This window comes from Drosophila gunungcola, chromosome 3R (assembly GCF_025200985.1).
Source record: "Drosophila gunungcola strain Sukarami chromosome 3R, Dgunungcola_SK_2, whole genome shotgun sequence".
Classification (NCBI taxonomy): domain Eukaryota; kingdom Metazoa; phylum Arthropoda; class Insecta; order Diptera; family Drosophilidae; genus Drosophila; species Drosophila gunungcola.
This window is the reverse complement of record NC_069139.1, coordinates 1,425,461-1,444,915: the sequence shown is the minus strand read 5'-3', so window position 1 is coordinate 1,444,915 and position 19,455 is coordinate 1,425,461. Positions and strand designations below refer to the sequence as shown.

Genomic DNA, 19,455 nt, shown 5'->3' with positions numbered 1-19,455 from the left:
TAACGACCTAATCTACCGATCTTGTGCAATTAATTTTTACTCCGAATTTTTGCGATTTTTAGCTAAAAAATAAATTTTCAGGTTTAAATGCCAATCGATGGGGCATCTTTCTACGAGTTCAACGACGTATGAAATTCCATGCTTGAGCCACGTCATCCTTCCGTTTTAGCCAAAACAAAGTTCGCATTTTCGGAGTGCCACGCTCGCAAGTTGAAATAGATTTCTGGCATTCAGATACCAGGCGAACATAATCCGTAGCAAGTTTCAGTTGGTAATTTTTGGCAGAGTGAATAACGGTTGTTTTTTTTTTCAAAATGGCCGCCAAAGGCATATTTCCCCTCACCAATGGAAGGAAGCTTCCTGGAAAACAACCGTTGGATCTCAGATAAACACGCTTGCTTCCTGGAAAACAACCGTAGGATCTCAGCCAAGAACACTTGCTTGCTGGAAACTTGCTGGGGATTTCTGTTCGCCTGGTGCTTGAAATCAGAAATCGTACAATTTGCTTGACAAAACAGGAGCACTATTTTTTTCCGATCGCCCAGGTTTAAATGGAATAAAACAACCCTGTACGAAAACTATTCCAGTCGTTTCAGTTACATATCATTTAAACTTATTATTCTCATGATTTGTTTGGGTGTTTTGTTTTTTTTTTTTTGTTTCTCAACATTACATTGTGTGGATTTCGATCGCTTATGTTTGTGTGAGCTTAAAACTATCAATATACGCGACCCTTTTCGGCGCTGGCCAGTTTACTTTGTTTAATTTTATCATTTTTGTCCTGTTGTGTTTCACTTGGGACAACAACGCTCTACATTTCTTACGTGCTAAACATTACATTTTATCCCTATCGGACGTGAACTAAAAACTGTTCGATTGGTTTGCGTTTGCGTTATGCGATTTACATTGAAAATGATTATGACATATTTTAACACATCCAATATTTAAAATGTTTCGTTAAGTTCTATTATTATAATATCTGTTCATTTCTAACGTATCGTTTATGGGTGCTTTGGGGGGTGGTGAAAGTAGAGGAAAGTAGAGGAAATACGAGAAAAGAGGCTATGTGGGTAGGTAGGCGAATATGTTCTTAGCATCGTTTTATAAATGATACTTAATGGATCTAATACAACATATAATAGATATTAGCGTCTCGTAAGCCGTTTTATTGATCTTCCTCAACCGCTCTGCGTTCAAACACTCAATTTGTAGTCCTAATGCGCTGCCTCCATTTCAACTTCCAATTTTTGGCATAACAAATTTCTCCAGTGGATTGTTTAAACTTTTCTCTTAACTAACCATTTGAAAGGGGATCTCTTACGGGGGACATTGCGTGCAGGGTGGTCTTAACTTAGTTACATTTATCGCTATATATTGAATATATGTGGGGCCGGTCGGATAGGTTTACGGGGTGTTTGCGTGCGTGCGGGGCTTGAATGTGTGTGTTACATAACTATTTGTTGTTAAGCTTAACTAAGTATCTATTAAGCCCAAACCCGTTTCCACTCGCAGAGAATAGAAGTTGTAGCACTTTCTTTCCTTTTTCCCTAGCAGGGATATAGCTCCTCTGCCATTAGTCTGTCCGATTCGTGGGCGTATCTAGCTAGCACCAACCTTGGGTTGCTTTTGCCTACATGTGTACCTAACATTGACCTTTGGCCACAAAATTCTTACAGGCTAGGAGGAGCTTGGCCGTGGTCAGCCCCCGTTGCCCATTATCAGTCCAGTGGCTTGCCGAAAAACAAAATGCTGAGCAAATCGTTGAATGACAACTAAATCTGTGTAGGACTCGCTGCCTGGGATGTGGACGCAACGGCCGAGGAGGGGACGGGTGTGGGCTGATTCGCGGGTGCAGTATCGCCTCCACTGGCGGCCGCTGGCGGGGATTTGATTGGTGGCTGGCTGCCGTTGGTCTGACTGGCCTTGGGCGATTGCTCCTCCGTCTCCATGTTGCTGCACCGCGTCTCGCTCGCCTCGGGCATTGGCTCCGGCGGAGTACAGGCACCCTTGGGTCGGGACATCTTCCCTGCGGCTGCAGCTGCAGATGCAGATGTGGAGGCCTCTCCGCACGAAGGCTCCTCACTGGGCTCCTTGTTGGCCGCCGCACCACTGGGCACACTCGAGTCCCGCTTGAGGATGGCGAAGATGCTCTGAATGTACGACTCCATGGTGATCAGCGTGATCAGCCGCTTCTCACGCTCCTCGTTGAGCCGATCCTGGGCGGTCTTCTTGTTCGACGTCTTCTTGTTGCGCTTGGGCGTGGGCTCCAGCTCATCCTCCAGCTCGGTCTCGTCGTCGGACGAGGGTATGGACGTCTTCTCCATCTGCTCGTCGTCGCTGCCTGCGGGAGTGGGTGGCTTGGTGCTGCTGTCCGTCGTCACTGGGTCCGAGTTGCCGCTGGACTCCATGGAAACGTCTGCTGGCTTGTCGGCATCACCCGAGGTGGCGTTCTCGCCCTCCGACTGCACCTCAACCTTCTCCTTGTCCTTCTGGGAGTCACGTTTCAGCTTTTTGTTCGGAAAAGGATCTGCGAAAGTACATTTCATATGAGATGGTTTAGGATAGTAAAGAATAAGTTAATAAGACCTCGATCTTAACATAGAATAACAGTAGAATATGGGACTGTTGAAGATTTGATGACCACTGAAGAATTAACACATTGAAGAGCTTGTCATATCATAAAAAATTAATATCATATCATAAGCAATCCATTTCATATCAACAAGAATTTTATCCATATCATAAACTCCGAATTTATTTCTATAAAACGTCTCATAAATAAGCATGCACAGAACTTTACTGTACTGAAATGGAATTAAATTGTCATTTTTTGTGTATGCCTGCTATAATGCTGTACGAAAAAGAAAACAATATAGTACAAACATTTTTTGCACATAACATATTAAACACTTAAAGTACACGATGTTTTGAAAATTGTAATTTTGAAACTCTAAGTGTTTGGCGTGACTTTTACTTTATATTTTTGGTCTACCTAAAATCGAAGCCCTGAGAAAAACAGAGTAAACTGCTCACCCCTCTCCGACTCCTTCCTGAACCTCTCGCTCTTGTTCTGGAGTGCCCGCAGAGATCCTCGAAGCTCCTTGCGCACGGAGGCCGGCACCCCAGTGGCCTGGGCAATGATCCGGATGGCGAAGAGGTCGCCGCACAGCTCGTCGATGTCGTCCTTGGAGTGCATGCCGTAGTTGATGGTGTAGATCATGCGGGCCACCGGCAGCTGGGCGGCCACTTTGTGGTAGTAGAGCTCCAGAAACTCGCGCACACAGGCATCCTTCAGCATGCTGCGTTCGTCCTTTAGAACATTGTGCAAGTACTCCACGAGTAGTTGATTTTTCACCAGCAACTCAACGTATCTAAAGAGAGAAAAAGGGGATTAAAATGGGTTTAAATAAGGGGATATATATTATATTTACAATATTAGTAAGAACATCGAGGTTTAATAAGCTCACTTTATATATTTTTTTTAAGTTTGATCAAGCGGTTTTTAAAATACAAATATTTATTGCTCCATCAAATTATTAAAGTCTGACGGACCAAATAGTTTTAAAAGTTTTAGTTATAAAATATATTTAAATTTGATCAAACTTAAAAACATATTCTTTATAAAGTCCAATAAAGACGACTGTTTTGTAAATTCAAAAAAATCAGCTTGTCGTTATTGCACTTATTGTTGTGCAACAACGCTTGTAGTTGTTCCAACTTACTTGTGCGTCAGTGCGTTGTTGTGTATGCCCACCCAGAACTTGGGAAAGTAGTTGAAGTGCAGCGGCGTCGACTCGATGGCCACCAGGCACTGCAGCTTGACCAGCGTGTCGTTCAGCGTGCCCGTGTTGACGCACATGCGCATCATGACGTCGACGAAGTCGTGATAGGGTCTGTAGAAGGACTCCACCTGGACGTCGTAGTCGGCGTCGAGGCCGCGTGGCGTCAGCTCCGCCAGAGCGATGCACATCTGGACCATGGGACGCGGCGGACGGGGCGAGTTCTTGGCGCCCAGGGGCCAAGGCGTGTGCTTGGCACCGCGGCGCGGGAAGTACGGTCCCAGTGGACCTATCGCATTGGGTGCATTGGCCACCGACAGGTGGCAGTTGATGAGGATGGGCGCCAGGATGCTGATCGTCTCCAGGCTGGTGTTCCGCACCAGCTCCTTCAGCACCTCCAGGGCCATGCGGCTGATCTCCGGCGAGTTGAAGGTGTTGAGCAGCGTGGCCAGTCGCTTCACTGCGTCCGGCAGGGCCTTGGCCAGCGCCGAGTGCTGGTGCTGCTGGCGCAGGAAGTGCTGCTGCTGGAACTGCATCTGTTGCAGCTGCTGCAGCTGCAAGTGCTGCTGCATCTGCTGCTGCAGCTGCTTCTCCTTCTGCTGCGGCGTCTGCGGAGCCTGCGGAGTCTGGCTCTGCTGAGATTGCTGCTGTTGCTGCTGCTTCTGCAGCATCTGTTGCTGCTGCAGCTGCAGCTGCTGCTCCAGCTGCTGCTGTTGCTGCTGCTGCTTCTTCTGCGCCGGACTGTCGGTGCGCGTGCGCAGCGTGGCCAGCAGGAGCAGCATCTCACCCAGCAGGTCGAACAGATCCCCGGCCACGTGGCAGGCGGTGGCCTCGTGGTGCATGGAATGTAGCGTGTGCAGCGCCTCGAAGCACATCTCAATGCCGCCGTTGAAGATCACCATGGTGCGGTCCTCCTCATTGTCCACTGCAGACAAGAATTTGGTTAATATAAATCATTAGAGCGTTAAGTTGCAGCGCAAAAGAAAGGCTTACTTTCACGAATTTGTTTTTACGAAAACTTCTAGGCTTTTTTAAACCATAAATATATTAACTAAAAATATATATATATAATATTCACTTTAGAAATTATATTACAATATATTTAATAATTATAGCAAAACAAAATCTGCCAAGTAGATGTTCTTTCTCCGATTTTGTTTTGCGGGCTTTTGTACAGAAACCCCGATAAAACTATTATAAACAAGTTTTAAAACTTCTATTAATTTAAAAAAAAGTTACTTAAAAAAAAAAGAAAGATAGATGTGGCAATCAAAAATGTAGGGAATCAAAATAATTACATTTTCTGCTAATCTATCTGGGGTTTCCACCAGCTTCAGCGCCAAAAAATGGGCGGTTTTTTAACTAAACTGTTTTTAACGAGCTAAAAGTTTACGTACTAGATCTATTATTGTTTATTTATTATCTTTTTTAAATTAAAATATATTAAAAAAGTATGTTTTAAACAAATTTTGTTTCCTGGTAAACTAAATACATTTCATTAATTATATAATACATTTTTTGTATTAAATAAATAAGTATTTTGATTTCTGGTGAACATAAGAAACCACAAATTTGATCTTGTTTAGTTAAATAACACTATAAACTCACTTTAATGAAAGGATTTATTAAAAAAAAATGTAGTTTTCCAGTTAATGAATTCAAAAATACCACTTCAAAATGCTCTTAATTAGTCGAATTTGTTCAGATCCTAATTTCAGGGAATGCCCTGCAACCATATACTCACCAAGTATTTTCAGAGCGCTGATCAACGTGGACCAGGAGACCCGTGCGTCCAGGCTGCTGGTGTAGGACACGATCACCGCCCTCCGGAACTGGGTCACATCCAGCTTCTCCTGCTCACTGGCGTCCGGATGGCGGGTGGCGAACAGGGCCATCAGCTTGAAGAGCTCGTCCACGGCGGCCGCGTACTGCGTGGGATGCGGCGTGATGTTCTTGAAGGCCCACTGGAGGTTCTGGTGCTGCGACAGCTGGCGGGTGAGGGCTCGGCTCTGCTCGCAGCAGAGTCGCAGCAGTCCGTAGTAGGCGGGCAGCATGGAGCGGTTGTAGGTGACTATCTCCGCGTCGTCATGGTCGGCCCTTAAGGGTAAACGATGGGTTTAATAGGGCTTGACAGAGAAGGCATTCGGGGAAGCCTACAGTATATAGTTAAATGCAATGTTGCGCGTGATCTCCGGACAGTTGGCGACCTGGGCAGCGTTCTCCGGACAGTCCACCAGGGAGTGGTGCCAGAAGGTCAGGAGCGCGTGTTTGTTGTGATGGGCCGGAACACTGGGCTCCGAGAGGCGCGGATGGAAGAGCTCCCACAGGGAGCGCATGAACGAACCTATCTGCAAGTGGCCACAAAACAAAGCTATTTAGTCTGGGACTGGGAACGCAAAGGGAACTCGCTGCTGCTGCTGCCAAACTTGCCATTAGTTTTTCAGTCTTTGAAACCATACAATAGCTGAGCAGGTTGAAGTAGGCGGTCAGCTTGGTGGTGCCATGGGCTCCTATGTCCGCGTAGACCCGCGCAGGACGCAGCAGACGCAGGAGCAGGGTGATCACCTGGTGCAACACCGCCTGGGCATCGCTGTTAATGTCGCTGGAAGAAAAGATAATGATAGTATCAGAACCGAGGACCTTTTTCTAGTTACAGAGTACAAAGATTACAAAGTCAAATTTCTTCTTCACATTCTCCTACATATTTTTCCTTTTTCTAAAACAGTTAATACACTTTAAATGATTAGTTCCCGGATTGAGCCATTGACCATATATTTAAAATATACTGTCAAAGTTCAAATCTCTGATTATACATAATTTCTACAAATACAACCACATAAGCAGTCTTCAAACCATACTTGACGCAATTTTTGACAAAGGATCCTTTTCCAACCACTTACCGATAGCTGTGCGGGTTGAGAGCCAGCAGTTTGTGCTGCGAATGAGCCCGAAAGTTGGCCCGGAAAGGCTGGGAGGGCACCAGTGCCACCAGCAGAAAGGCGGCAGCTGTAGTATAAAACCAGAGGGGTAAGTAGGACACTCATACTCCTGGGCAGGGTCAAGGACATACCGTTCCGCACTCGCGTGTTGTCATGGGCCAGCAGGAACTGCTCGAGCCACTGGTCGGCGGACTGGAGGATCCAGGCGTGGGCGATCTTGTTCTTGGTGGCCTGCAGCGACAGCCAGTCGAGCACCGACTGCGGGCAGTACTCCGCGGCGTCCCACATGCGCGGCAGGATGAGCTGGGTGAAGCAAGGCAGGCCCACCGGACCGCCCTGCGTCTCCGTGAGCAGGGTGAGCAGCTTGAAGAAGGGCGCGCACAGCTCCGTGTGCTTGGTCACCGAGGCGAAGAGCATGCCGATGATCTGCGTGGCCAGCCGCTCGTCCCAGCGACAGAGGGCGTGGATTAAATGCTTGGTCTGGTGCGGATTAATGCCGTCCTTTATTTGTTGGTACAAGAATGGAAAGCCCTACGAAATATAAGCGCAAAACATTTAACACAAAGGCAGGAAACTTGGAACTGAGAACACAGTAAACACGATTGGGAATGGAATTTGATGGCATTTGTCTTGACTTTGTCTGGGAATGGCGGTGGACTGGTGGTTAGGTGGAGTGCTTGGTTATGGCATGCTTGATTGGTGAGTTAGTTGGGTTCGGGCTAAACAGAAAAGACAACGCTCTCCAGCTTTTTGAGTATAACCTTGCCGCCGGCGATCGCAGTGAAGTCTTTGGGCGAGAGCCGCAGTCGGAAGTCGGGCCCGCGGGATCGCTCCACCAGGCTGGCGCACAGGGCAATCATTTTGTCCAGCGAGGCCGGACGCATCTTCTCCACGGACAGAGCCTCGTCCGAGGAGTTGTCCTCGTTGTCCGAGCTGATGTCAATCTGCTTGGCAGGGAAACAAATACAAAAGTAACTATAAAATAACTAACTAACTATAACTATAAAACTATAACTATAAAAAGATAGCTTGATCAACATACGCTGTCCGTTTGCTTGTGGCCCAGATAGAAGTCCACCAGGCTCTTGAGAATCCCAATACGCAACAAGTACATGGCCTCCTCATCTCCCATCCGCGAGAACTCGCAGAGCAGACCAAAGTACTCGGACAGGTGGCGCAGATTGGAGCGCGCTCCTTGCTCCAGCAGCGAGATGAGTGAGCCAATGAAGCGGGTGACGCACGAGGCCTGGCCAATCAACTCCTTGTCATCCTCGTCCGTCTCCACATCCAAATACAGATCCGCATGTGAGGGGCTGTGGGGATAATAAACATTTTAAATAGTTGTTCCTCTATGATTTTCCATTGTTTTAATCACAACTAACCGTAGCTGCTGGATGACATGGATGACCAAGCGCTGGAACATTTGACGCACCATCTGGTTGGGACACTGGATTAGCACCTGGACAGGCCAGTAGGGCTCCAGCGACATGTGCGACAGGAACCACTCGCAGGCCTCCTGACTGGCATTGAACTGCTTCGTCAGCAGCTCCACCCAGGGCACCATTGTGGGCTATAATAATAATATGATATAAATATAATAAGCTATACCACAAAGGGTAGTAAACCCACCTTTTCCTTGGCATGAATAAAGGTCTCGATGAAGAACGACACCGACAACTTGGCTGCCATGCAGGTGACGTCCGTCTCCGAAATTAACGACTGGGGTATGTGCCCGCATATCTGCCACATGAAGCTGTGTGATAACACAAAGAATTTGTGGTTAAATAAAATATGACAAAGTTTTTAATGTATGCAAAAAAATGCACACATTGCTTGTATTGTACTTCTTTTGTAAAAGGGTTTATTATTATTTATCCCTAATTCATAAATTCTAAATTAGCAATTTTTAAGACTCAGCCTAACAAAATATTTATATTTTATCTTGCTGATATGTTTATGTTTTTAAAACAATTATGGCTCTAAGTCTATAATAAGTTAATAAACATGATTTTGAAATGTTAAAATCTAGTTTTGCTAAAGCTTTCAGCCTTAACCTTAAGTGAGATTAATATAAATTCAGGTTCAAAACTAAATAAAGAAGTAAAAGATCAAAGAGAACCACTCACTTGAAATAGGTGTGCTCGAAGATGTTGCGATCCTGCAGGAACTGTCGGTTGTCCTGCCAGATCCAATCCTCCAGCTCCTTGTTCAGCAGTGGACGAAACAGTTGTAGCTTTTGGGCTGCCTTCGATGTGGATGGTTGCTGATCGCTGCTGGCTTTGTTGTGGCTATTGTTGCTTGGCTTATGATTATCACAATTGGCTGTTGGGGGCTTCTCCATCTCCTCCCTGATCTCGATCGTCTTCTCCGCCGCCTTCTCATCCGTCGTCTCTGGGTTCTTTTCACCCTCTTCTAGCGCGGTAATCTTTTTCTCAGGCTCATCTTCCTCCGCCTTTGACTCCGCCGTAGTCTCTTCTTTTACGGCGATCTCCTTGGACTCTGTCTCTGTTTTGGCCGGCTGCTTCTTCTCCTCATTTTCCACTTCCACTTCGACATCCAGCTCTGCCTTGATCTCACCACTGCTGGTTTCCATTTTCGTGGGCTCTTCGACCTCGGATTTCTCCTCCACAGTGGGACTGGGCGTGGGTGTAACCAACAGCTCGGAATGCCGGCGCTGCAGATGCTCCGGCAGGCGGCGTTCATAGAACAACATGTAGGCAGAGTTGGTTTTCTCGAAGCTAAAGTCCAGATACTTTTCCGTCACTGAGTCGTAGGTTTTGCTCTGCAGAAGGAAACTCATTAGAAGCGGTTCGATTTAAAAGAGAGTGGAGAACTCACCGTCATCTCGCCGCCAAAGCATTCGGCTGCTATTTGTGAGGGATCGAAGGGCTTCACCTCCGCATCGTTGAAGAGGAACCAGCGCTCGTGCGGATGGTAGCTGGTCTTGGTGCGCTCCTTGATGAAACTATAGTAGTGGCCGCCATCTGCAGTGCCTGTGTGCACGGTGACACCCACTAGCTCGTACCTGCAAGTGAAAACAAAGTTTAAAGTAAGTAAAAACTTATGTTTTGGCCAGAAGTCCTGATGCGATTATGCTCCCAAAAATCATATTTTCAACCAAGTAATATGATTATTTTAATCGCAATTAAATTCCCAATCGTTTTGCCTTAAAATTGTTGACCAATTTTCCCATTTGTATATTTTCCCATTTGTGTATATTAAAAAATTCAATTGATTGGGAGTTGCCGCTTTGTGAACTTTTTAGTACTAAAACTATTTAAAATTCCTCTTTACGAAATTACTTTTTATAGTTTGTGGGAATCTTAACTTAAAAACATATTCTCGAAACGATATAAATATATTCATATAAATATGAATAATAAGTATAAATAAAATTGACTATATTATATTTTTTACGCAAGATATCTGATAAAAAAGTGCTATAAGACATGACATATTGTTTAAACACTACTAAAAATTGAATTTGTAACTTTTTTTTATAAGGGTTTGTTTTTTTGTAGTCGATCTACACCCCTAACTCATCAAATTCCGACGGAAATATTTTAAAGAACGTATAAAATGTCTTTCCAATTCAAACAAATTCCAATTATACCTTCTTAACCAAAACAATTCACAAAAACCAAGAATTTTGGCTGACTATGCTAGTTTTCCCCCCAATCGTAAAGTCAAAATAACTTACTCGTAGCACTCCTCGATGTCGGCATCCAGAGTGGCCTCCGCCTTTTCGTTGTCGTTCCCATCGCCTCCTCCGGCAGCCTCCACGCCCTCGTTCTCCCGCTGGCGCCGCTCGCGCTCCTCCTTGTACTGCTGCGGCATCAGGGTCTTCTCCACGTAGTGGCACATGTTCAGCCGCAGCGGGAACGAGAAGTGGGTGTTGACCTTCTCCTTGAGCATGGTGACCATGTTGAAGGTGTAGCGCATGGTGTTGAAGCACAGGATCTGGGGCAGCTTCTTGAAGCAGGCGCGCTTCTCGGCGCGCACCTTCTTGCCGCACTGCGAGCAGGTGTACATGTTGTCGCCCTCCAGCGTGTCCTTAACGGTGACCTCGTCGAGGGACTCCTGCAGATTGCGCATGTCCGCCACCTGGCAGCGCACCGTGTAGAAGTCCTCGGCCGTGCGGGAGACATGACCGCAGTCCAGGGACACCACATTGTTGCTCAGCGAGCCACAGAACAGCCGCTTCACCAGGTGCTTCAGGTCGGGCGTCATGTCCTCCAGCTTGGACACCAGGTCGATGAAGAACTCGGCCATGTCCTTCTGCTCGCCCGTGTTCAGCGGCTGGTGGTCCATCTGATACACGCGACAGAAGCTGCGCGGATTGTAGGATTTCCGTTCGGATTCCAGCAGATAGGCAAACATCCTTTGCAGTTCCAGCAGCGTGGGTCCATGCTTCCTGGCCGCAGTGGGCGGAACCCTCAGCACGGCCGCCCTCGCCTGCGGCATCATGTACAAGTGCTGGACGCAAGAGGCCATGTAGCACGTGGCTCCCAGATTCGTTAGGCCCACGTAGCCACACTCGGACCTGCCCTCGTCCCTGGGCCAATAGTCCCAGGGATACGGCTGCTTGGGTCCCGACTTGTGCTGGGCCAAAAGCCGGCCGTGGAGATAGCCATAGTTGGTGGCGCAGCCGCGACACAGCTCAACCAGCAGATCGTAGGCGGCCGCCCGGGAAGTTCCCGACTTGCACTTCGGCTTCTGCCGGTCCGCCGGCGAGGGCATGTCGAACAGGAAGCCAATCAGCTGCTCGATGAAGGACAATGCCTTGGCGGTGTACTTGAAGCTAGTGTCGTACTTGATCAGGTTGGACATGAGGTTGAGCAGGCCCACCAGGCCATCGTCCTGGTAGCCATGCCGCAGCTCGAAATAGTCGCGTGTGAGAATGCTCTGCGAGATGCTCTCGCACAGCAGCTCAATGTCGATGTGCTCCTCGGCCACCATTTCCGGGGAGAGGGTGTCCACCAGGCGGGCCAGCAGCCAGAAGTAGTCGCGGCAGGCGGGGCCATACGGGTCCTTGCCCTCCTCGGAGAGCAGGAACTGCGTGGGCTGGGTGCCCGAGCTCATCTGCTCGGCCAGCGGCAGCAGGGCGATGAGCTTGTGCAGCAGTGGAGCCAGCAACAGGCGGTAGCTGTGCGCATTGCTCAGGCAAATGCGGTAGAGTCCGGCGCAGATCTCACGACGCACCGCCGGCTCCGGGTCCTCCAGGATGAACTTCTGCAGCCAGCGACAGTGGTCGGTGTCCGACTGGGCCCACAGAAGCCGTCGCGCCTCCTCCGAGGCGTGCACAAAGCTCACCAGGATGTTCATGGCGAACTGGATGAGCTGCGCCCGACCCCAGAAGCCAGTGCGCAGGTGCTGGAACTGGTAGGGGAACACCAGTGGGTTGGCCGACGTGGCCTGGTGCTGCTGGTGAACCTCGTCGTTGAGGATGGAGGAGAGACGCGTCAGGCACTCGGGCACCTCCATTAGCTGCAGCATGAAGGGGTGCGGACGGGACATCAGCACATGCACATCCGGCGACTGCAGCTCCTCGAAGCCCAGCAGCCAGAGGATGCGCAGCAGACTGGCCAGGCAGTCGTGGCGCCACTCGTTCAGGGCCAGCTCCTTGGGGTGCGCACTCTGCTGCAGCTGACCGCCGCTGAAGATCTCGTAGAGATGCCTCAGGCCGCCGCACTTGACGAAGGCCTCGCTCCACTTGTTGTCGCCCCGCTCCATCGCCTCTCGGTGTGGCAGTGTGGCAGCAGTCGGCGCAGGAGGAGGAGCCGCTGGCGATGGTGGCGTGGAGCAACCCACTGGACGCTCCTTTTCCTGCTCGAAGGCATCGCCGCCGCCGCTGCCACTGCTCTTCTTCTGCCGCTTGCTGTGCTGCTTGGGCTGGTTCTCCTTGTCGCCGCCGCTGCTGCTGCTGGCCTCCGTCTCCGCATCCTGCAGGCCGGGATTGGGTGTGGGCGTCAGCGGAGCCTCCAGCTCACCCTGCTTGGCATCTGGCGGCGGGGGCGGTGGCTGCTGCTCGTTGCTGTTGCGCCTCCTGCCCATGGAGGACTTCTTCACGCGGATCTGCTCTGGAGGAACTCCACACACACTGCCGTTGGATTCGCAACGCCGCGCACTGGTCAGAGCCAGGCTCTCCACGATGTGCAGCGAGTACATGAACTTCTGCAGGTTATTCGGGTCGAGGAGATCCCTGAACTTCTGCTTGATCTGCTTGCGTTTGGTGGCCAGTTGCTCCTCCTCGCCCACCGAGTCGAGTTGCTCCAGTTCGCCGAGGTCCGTGACCAGGCCCTTGAAGGCGTCCAGAATGTGCGGATTGGTGGGCAGCATGGCCAGGATATCCCAGACGCGTCGCGAAAGCAGCTGAGCCTTGGTGTGGTGCTGGGGATTAACACTCGACGCCTGTGGTTGCATGTCACCCAGAGTTTGCATCAGGCAGAACAGCTTCTCAAAGTACTTCGGCTGCAGGAGCAGCACAGTGGGCAGGCACTCCTTGGGTGGCGGCGGCAGCATAGAAGGGTGCTCCAGATTCGATTCCTTTCGCCTGGCACCGCGTCCCCCCAGGGAGACATACACGATCTGGTTGTCCTTGAAGCCGGCATCCCCGAGGCTCCGTTCGTCGTAGTCCGAGGTGAGTTCCTGGCCCTGGGTGATGATCCTCAGCGGTCCGTCGCTGAGCAGCAGGCCGAGCACTGGGGCAGCCAGGCCCGTCTGCAGGCTCTCCCACCACTTGGACACCTCCGCCTTGAGGTCGGCGATCAGGTCGCAGGCGTGCATCTGCAGCAGGCTCTTCTCCGACAGTCCTGCCTGCTGCAGCACAATCCGCAGCGGTGGACCCGCGCCCTCGTTCTTCAGGTTGCTGTGCGACCCGATCCCCTTGCCCTCAATGGCCCAGCGGCGCAGGTGGAACGCATAGCGACGCCGGAAGGTGTCCAGATGGGTGTTCAGCAGGAGCAGGCCACGCTGCACCCGCATCAGAGCGGTGTCGTCATCGATACTGCAAACGGGAATAGACCAATTTTAAAATAGTTATATATAATAGTTATATATCTTAATTTAAGGAACTATAAGTTTTCAATAAGTTTTGGAAAGCAGAACAATAAACAAATTGATATTAAATAAAAACATTTGTTAATAATGCCTTAAAATTTACTTTTCAGTATTCTGTAGTAAAATTTTTATAACAATTAAAAAAAATAATAACAGGTCCTCGTTTGTCTGCACATCGTATTGGATTACAAAAGTTTTTAAAATCTGATCTCTTATCAATTTAAACATTTAACGTTTTATTTTTATAAATTTATTTTAAAAAAATGTAAAAATTGTATTATAATATTAAACATGTTTTTTTTAAAAAACCAACATTATTTCAAATATTTTTTTTTTACCATTTAAAATTCAAAGAAAAAAGTGCACCCTTTTAGAAATGCAAATAAATCTGCAAGCTTTCTTTCATGCCTTACAAAAGTTCAATAAATAATCAATTAAATTAACTAAATTTAATCAAGTCCTTAAAGTTTTAGACTCACCTTTCGAGAGCCGTGGCCGCTTGGACCAGGTTCTCCATGCACTGGGACACGAACTCCTTCTCGAGGCGCAGCTGCTGGCCCATGTAGTACATGTTGATGTACTGGATGGCCGCCAACGAGACATCGTTGCTCTGGGCACGCAGGGCGATCTTCCACAGGTGGTACATGCCCACGGCGCTGGCGCTGGCCGAGATCTGCTCGCTGTGCTTGTCGTACTCGGCCATGGCGATGCGGGCGAAGCTGCAGAGCTGCTGGAAGAGGCCCAGCGCCACCATGGAGAACTCCTCGGGCCGCAGCTCGGGCAGCTTCTTTAGATACAAGTGCTGCAGAGCCTCGATGCCCAAAGCGTGCTGGTCGCCGCCCTTGGCCTGCGCCTGCAGCCACGAGAAGTAGCAGTCGGCGCACTCCGGATCGTGGGCCAGCCACTCCCACAGCGCGTCCAGCTGTTCCAGCGTGAGGCGGAAGCTCTTCGGCGAGCCCACCGTCGAGAAGATCGAGGAGAGGAACTGCAACCGCACCGACACCTGCGTCTTGTGCGTGTACAGCTGTCCGCCCAGCTGCTGCTGCTGCTGCTCCCCGTTCTGGGTGATCAGTATCTCGGCATGGCACCGCGCATAGTGGCGTATGTTGTTGAAGAAGCACTGCATCATCCGGTGGTTCCGCTCCGCCCACAGCGTCATCGAGTGCGTGTCCGAGGGTCGGAACTGCTGGAACGAGGCGAACAGCTTGGGCAGCAGGCGCAGGCTCACAATTACACTCCGGTTGCTGGCCACGTTGTACAGGCAGCCCTCGATGAACTTCGTCCGCAACTGGCGGTCCATGCTGAAGCACAGCAGCGTGGCCAGCGCCTTTTCCGCCTCCAGCGCCAGGGATTCACCCAGTTGGCCCTGTAAGATAGGGTTATTAAATGCACATTATTAATATAATTAATATGTTAATTACACAGGTACACGGCAAAAAAATCCTAAGAGTAATCTGTACTTTTTTATGATAATCTCGCTTAAACTTGCCTTTATGTATTGCATTTGAAAAAGAAGTCAGAACAATAATTTTTTAAGACATGTTATGGATTGCAATGACATTTTTGAAATTGTCGAAAATAGTTGTTGTTTTTAGAAATCTATCTGTTAGAGGAAATCCAATTAAATAAAATCCGACTATGAATGCTCTTTAAACTATATAAAAATCTGGAAGCCATTAATAATGTAAGAAATTCAGAGATTTTAACTTTGGCATATAGCTTATTCCTAAAACAAGATCAATGGTCTAGTTTGGGAATTTTGTTTTTAAAAATGTTTAAAAAATTGTTGCCAGCCATCGAATTTGCTTTATACTTAGCTAATCAGCGGAATCGGTAGGTGATAACACACAATTTTCTATGGGACTTTAACTTAGAAGCAACCAATTATCATGGAAAAGTACAAATGTTCCTGAAAATCCCAAAACGTTGATTTCGTGTGTCTGTGTAATAGGTTTCCCAATCACTCCAAGCACTCCCACTTACAATCTTATCATCCTGCAGCAGATCCCAGAGCAGTGTATTTCCCGGCTGACAGACATCGTTAAGCTTAAAGGAGGGTTGCACAGGAGTGCCGCCGGACGTGGAGCTGCCCTGGCTAGTCTTGGGTGAGCTGTGCTGCTTGCCGCCTCCGGAGGCCACCTCCATCAGGTCCACATCAGAGTCGGACTTTGCCTTGGCCGCAGCCACAACAGCGGCGGCGGCTGCCACGCTGGCCTGCCGGTTCATGGCCACCAACGTCTGCTGGGCATTTCCTGTGGCCGCGGCAGCAGCGGCGACGGCAGCTGCAGCGGCAGCCACGTTCGATTCCCCGGACTTCTGAAGAGCCATTGCGGACTGGGCCACCATCATGGCGGCGGCAGCAGCGGCGAAGGCAGGCGGCACATCCCGGCAATTGGCGCGGGAGCTAACCAGCTGGGCCAGCTCCTCTTCGCAGGGGGATACGTCCTCGTCATCGAAATCGGCCAGGTTCTTTTCCGACTTGTTGCTCATGGGAGAGGAGTAGCTGCCGTCGTTCTCGGCGCCACTGAGTAGTTCACTAATGTTCGTTTCAATGGCCCGTATGTAGGGTCCCTCGCCCTGGAGATGCTTCAGCACGGCGGCGGGCACTAGTTGGCTGGTGGCTCCATCACTGCACTCGTCGCTGTCGGCCAGCAGCTCACCCTCGCCATCTCCATCGCCGTCGGCATCTGCCTCATCGCTGCTGGGCACATCCTCGGCTCCGTCCCAGATCTCCACCAGCTCATGTGGCAGAATGATCTGCTTGTTGGCCTTCTGGCGGCGTCGCTTGTTGCTCGTCTTCTTGCGGCTGCGATGAAGCTGTAGCTCCAAGGCGGCGCGGGATTGTAGCTCCTCCTCGCTGCTCGTGTTGTCGATAATGTTCACGATGCGATTGTTTCTAAGGGAATCACATTAGTAATGATTATAGATTATAGAGCAGATATACTTACACCATGTCCACTTTGGCCATGTCCTCGGCGCTAATCTGCTTGCCCTTCTCGGTGGTGGGGTCGCAGATGTGCCGCCTGTGCCGTGCCTGCTTGCACGGAGTAACCCCATCGATGGGACTCTTGTTGCCCACCCCTCCGCCGCCACCTCCGCTGGCGATGCTACTGTCGTCGGCGCCCACATGGTCGTCCTCCGTGTTGCTGCCCTCGATGCTGCCGCTGTCGGAGCTGGAAGCGGTCACATTGGATCCCAGCAGGTGGTCCTGCATCAGGTTCATCTGGCTGCGGGAGCAGTCCCGCGCCCACAGCAGCTTGGTCAGCGCCGAGGTGATGTAGATGCTCTGTTCGGTGTGCTCCTTGGGATCCATGCGGCAGAGCAGCGAGTAGAGGTGCATGGCTGGACGCGGAGCCAGATTCTTCACGAGCGATGGAAGGATGTCGAAGATCGTCTTGGAGCAGTGCTTCAGCTGGGTGGCCTGCCAGATGAGTTTGATGTCCTCCTCGGAGATCTGGTTCTCCACCGCCAGAAAGTTGAGCAGCACGTGCGCCTGCTTCACGATCTCCACGTGCAGATTCGGACCGAACAGGTGCTGCACGATGTGATTCTCGGTCAGCCAGTTGGCGATGCGCTGGCCGAAGAGCTCCACTTCGTTGACCGTCTCCGTGGTGCAGATCTCGTTGAACAGGTTGATGTGGGCGTTGATCTGGGCCATGCCTGGAAGGTATACGAGAATGTTAAGTGATATATTTATTTTTATATATTTCTTATGATCCCTTGCCATTCACTTTATGTATGAAACTGTTTTGGAATTTTGATCGGTAAGCATAACTTGTCAATAGACTCATTAAATATAAAGGACAAATTTAGTGTTGAAAACACTGTGGGAAAGATAATCCTAATATATACAGTATTTAAATCAATATTTTGTTAGCATTGTTATGTGGGTAATCTTGTAAAGAATAAATGATTTTTTATGTCAATAGCTTTTTATATTTTGAAGAAATATAATGCTTAGAGTAATGTAGGATATTGTTGCCTCATCAATAAAATATATATTTTTTAAATTATTAAACTATACATTTAAGATTTTGTAAGAAACATATTGTTTCGTATCTGAACAACTTTCAACCAGTTGATTGTCCAAAAGAAACTCAAGACCCCTTCTCGATACTCAGCTTTCAAAGACAATCCTCTGTCGACCTACCTGCCAGTCGCATAGTCAGCGTGGTCGATGTGAAGTATTTGAAGGCCAGGGCCAGTCCCTCGGTGTCGAAGTTGACGGCCACGTCCAGCGGGTCCCGCATGGAGGACCACACGAAGTCGGCCATGGCGCGGGTGGCGGCGGAGCGGAGGCTCTGGTCTGACAGCTTGCACATGTACTGCAGGATGCGGCTGCGCAGCGGCACGAAGAGCTGCGTGTTGCAGTGGTAGTTCAGCCAGAGCTTCACGTTGGACACGGCGGCGGTCATGGAGTGGGCGGTGGACACCGGCAGGTCGGGGTGCTCGAAGCACAGCGACATGGCGCCAAAGCCACCCGAGTTGCAGAACAGGCTCACGTTGCGCAGCAGGTAGATGGGCAGGTCGTTGTCGTGCAGGTCGCAGATGAGGGCCAGGTGGTGGGCCTCCTCCGCCTGCAGGTCGTCCAGGCGCGAGTGCATGCCATGCTTGTGGGCGATGTACAGCGGGAAGTTAAGCAGGAACACCTTGGAGACGAGCACCAGCAGTTTCTCCACCTCGGGCAGGATCCAGGGCTCCTCCGTGTACTGCAGGTGGGACTTGTGCTGCGATGGCGATGGCGTGGGCGGCGGCGGAGGAGTGCAGGGGCCCACCGGCTGCTTCTTGGCTGGCCCATCGCCGGCGGCCTGGATCTCCTCAGTGGGAGAGGCGGGTTGCTCCTTCTTCTGCTCCTCCGAGGCAGTGGAGTCCTCGTCCCGCTGCTGCTCCCGCTGCTGCTGCGCCTGGGCCTGGGCCACCACCTGGGCGGCGCTGGCGGTGAGCCGCTTGTAGTTGTCGATCAGGTGGTCAATGTGCTTCAGGTGCTGCACGGTGAGGCAGATGAGCGACTGCACCACCAGGTTGAACCGGTCGTAGTTCTTGGTGTCCCGGTACAGGCACATGCACTGGCGCTGCGGCCACGACTGGATGTAGTTGAAGGTGGTCTCGATCTCGCTCTTCAGAAGCAGCTGGAACTTGAGGTCCGAGCTGGCCACGCGCACCTCATCTGGGGAAGGGAGGGGCGGGGGGTGAGCAGGAGCGGGGGCAGGTCAGGTCTCGTTGGTACTTACACAGCTCCAGGAGATTCTGGAAGTCGGCGCACACCTCGCACATGGTGCCCCACTGTCCAGTGACTTGGCGGACTGACTTCCAGGGGTTAGGGCCGCCCTTCCAGCGGCTGCGACTGCCGACTGTCTAGGAGTCTGGAATCGGGATCGGGACGCAGATGCGGATTCGCTGGCGGCGGAGTCTTTTGCTCTTGCTTTTCGTCGTGGTCGTCGTTGGTCGCTCGGCTCGCTCCCGGCGGTCGTGCAATGCCATTTAGGATGGCGCCCTCGCCTCTCAACACGGAACACTGTTTTTCGGCAACAAAAAAATTAGAATTCTACACTCGGACATATATATTTTTGGTTGGAATATATATATGTATATATATATACAATTACAATCGAAGCAAGAGCCAGAGTTGGAGCGAAGAGGCAGGGGCAGGGTTGTCAGGCTGTGTGAGCAAAATGCCT

General features: G+C 50.2%; 1 protein-coding gene across 3 annotated transcripts; it reads right to left on the bottom strand.

The window, feature by feature from the left end:
* Nucleotides 1–595: 595 nt before the first annotated feature.
* Nucleotides 596–19,452, bottom strand: LOC128252194 (ubiquitin carboxyl-terminal hydrolase puf). Of its 3 annotated transcripts, none has more exons than XM_052979721.1 (21): nucleotides 19,384–19,452; nucleotides 19,009–19,292; nucleotides 17,928–18,944; nucleotides 16,726–17,437; nucleotides 15,761–16,673; nucleotides 14,257–15,143; nucleotides 10,419–13,724; nucleotides 9,557–9,743; nucleotides 8,845–9,500; nucleotides 8,348–8,471; nucleotides 8,101–8,288; nucleotides 7,761–8,031; nucleotides 7,480–7,662; nucleotides 6,850–7,249; nucleotides 6,680–6,785; nucleotides 6,206–6,381; nucleotides 5,937–6,123; nucleotides 5,524–5,876; nucleotides 3,723–4,704; nucleotides 3,034–3,371; nucleotides 596–2,527 (listed from the first exon to the last, which is right to left on the bottom strand). In XM_052979721.1, exons 2-21 carry the CDS (start codon nucleotides 19,049–19,051, stop codon nucleotides 1,773–1,775), a joined length of 11,784 nt encoding a protein of 3,927 aa, XP_052835681.1. In that variant the 5' UTR covers nucleotides 19,052–19,292; nucleotides 19,384–19,452; the 3' UTR covers nucleotides 596–1,772. The 3 variants fall into 3 exon arrangements, with proteins under 3 accessions (XP_052835681.1, XP_052835682.1, XP_052835680.1); XM_052979722.1 differs by having other exon boundaries at nucleotides 19,378–19,431; XM_052979720.1 differs by lacking the exon at nucleotides 19,384–19,452 and having other exon boundaries at nucleotides 19,009–19,371.
* Nucleotides 19,453–19,455: the final 3 nt, after the last annotated feature.

Excerpts from the sequence above, each read along its gene's own strand:
- LOC128252194 (XM_052979721.1), bottom strand. The coding sequence starts at position 19,051 with ATGTGCGAGGTGTGCGCCGACTTCCAGAATCTCCTGGAGCTGT. Across the intron at positions 13,725-14,256 it reads GCGGCCACGGCTCTCGAAAG|TATCGATGACGACACCGCTC; the intron begins GTGAGTCTAAAA and ends TCCCGTTTGCAG. Across the intron at positions 8,289-8,347 it reads TTATTCATGCCAAGGAAAAG|CCCACAATGGTGCCCTGGGT; the intron begins GTGGGTTTACTA and ends TTATTATTATAG.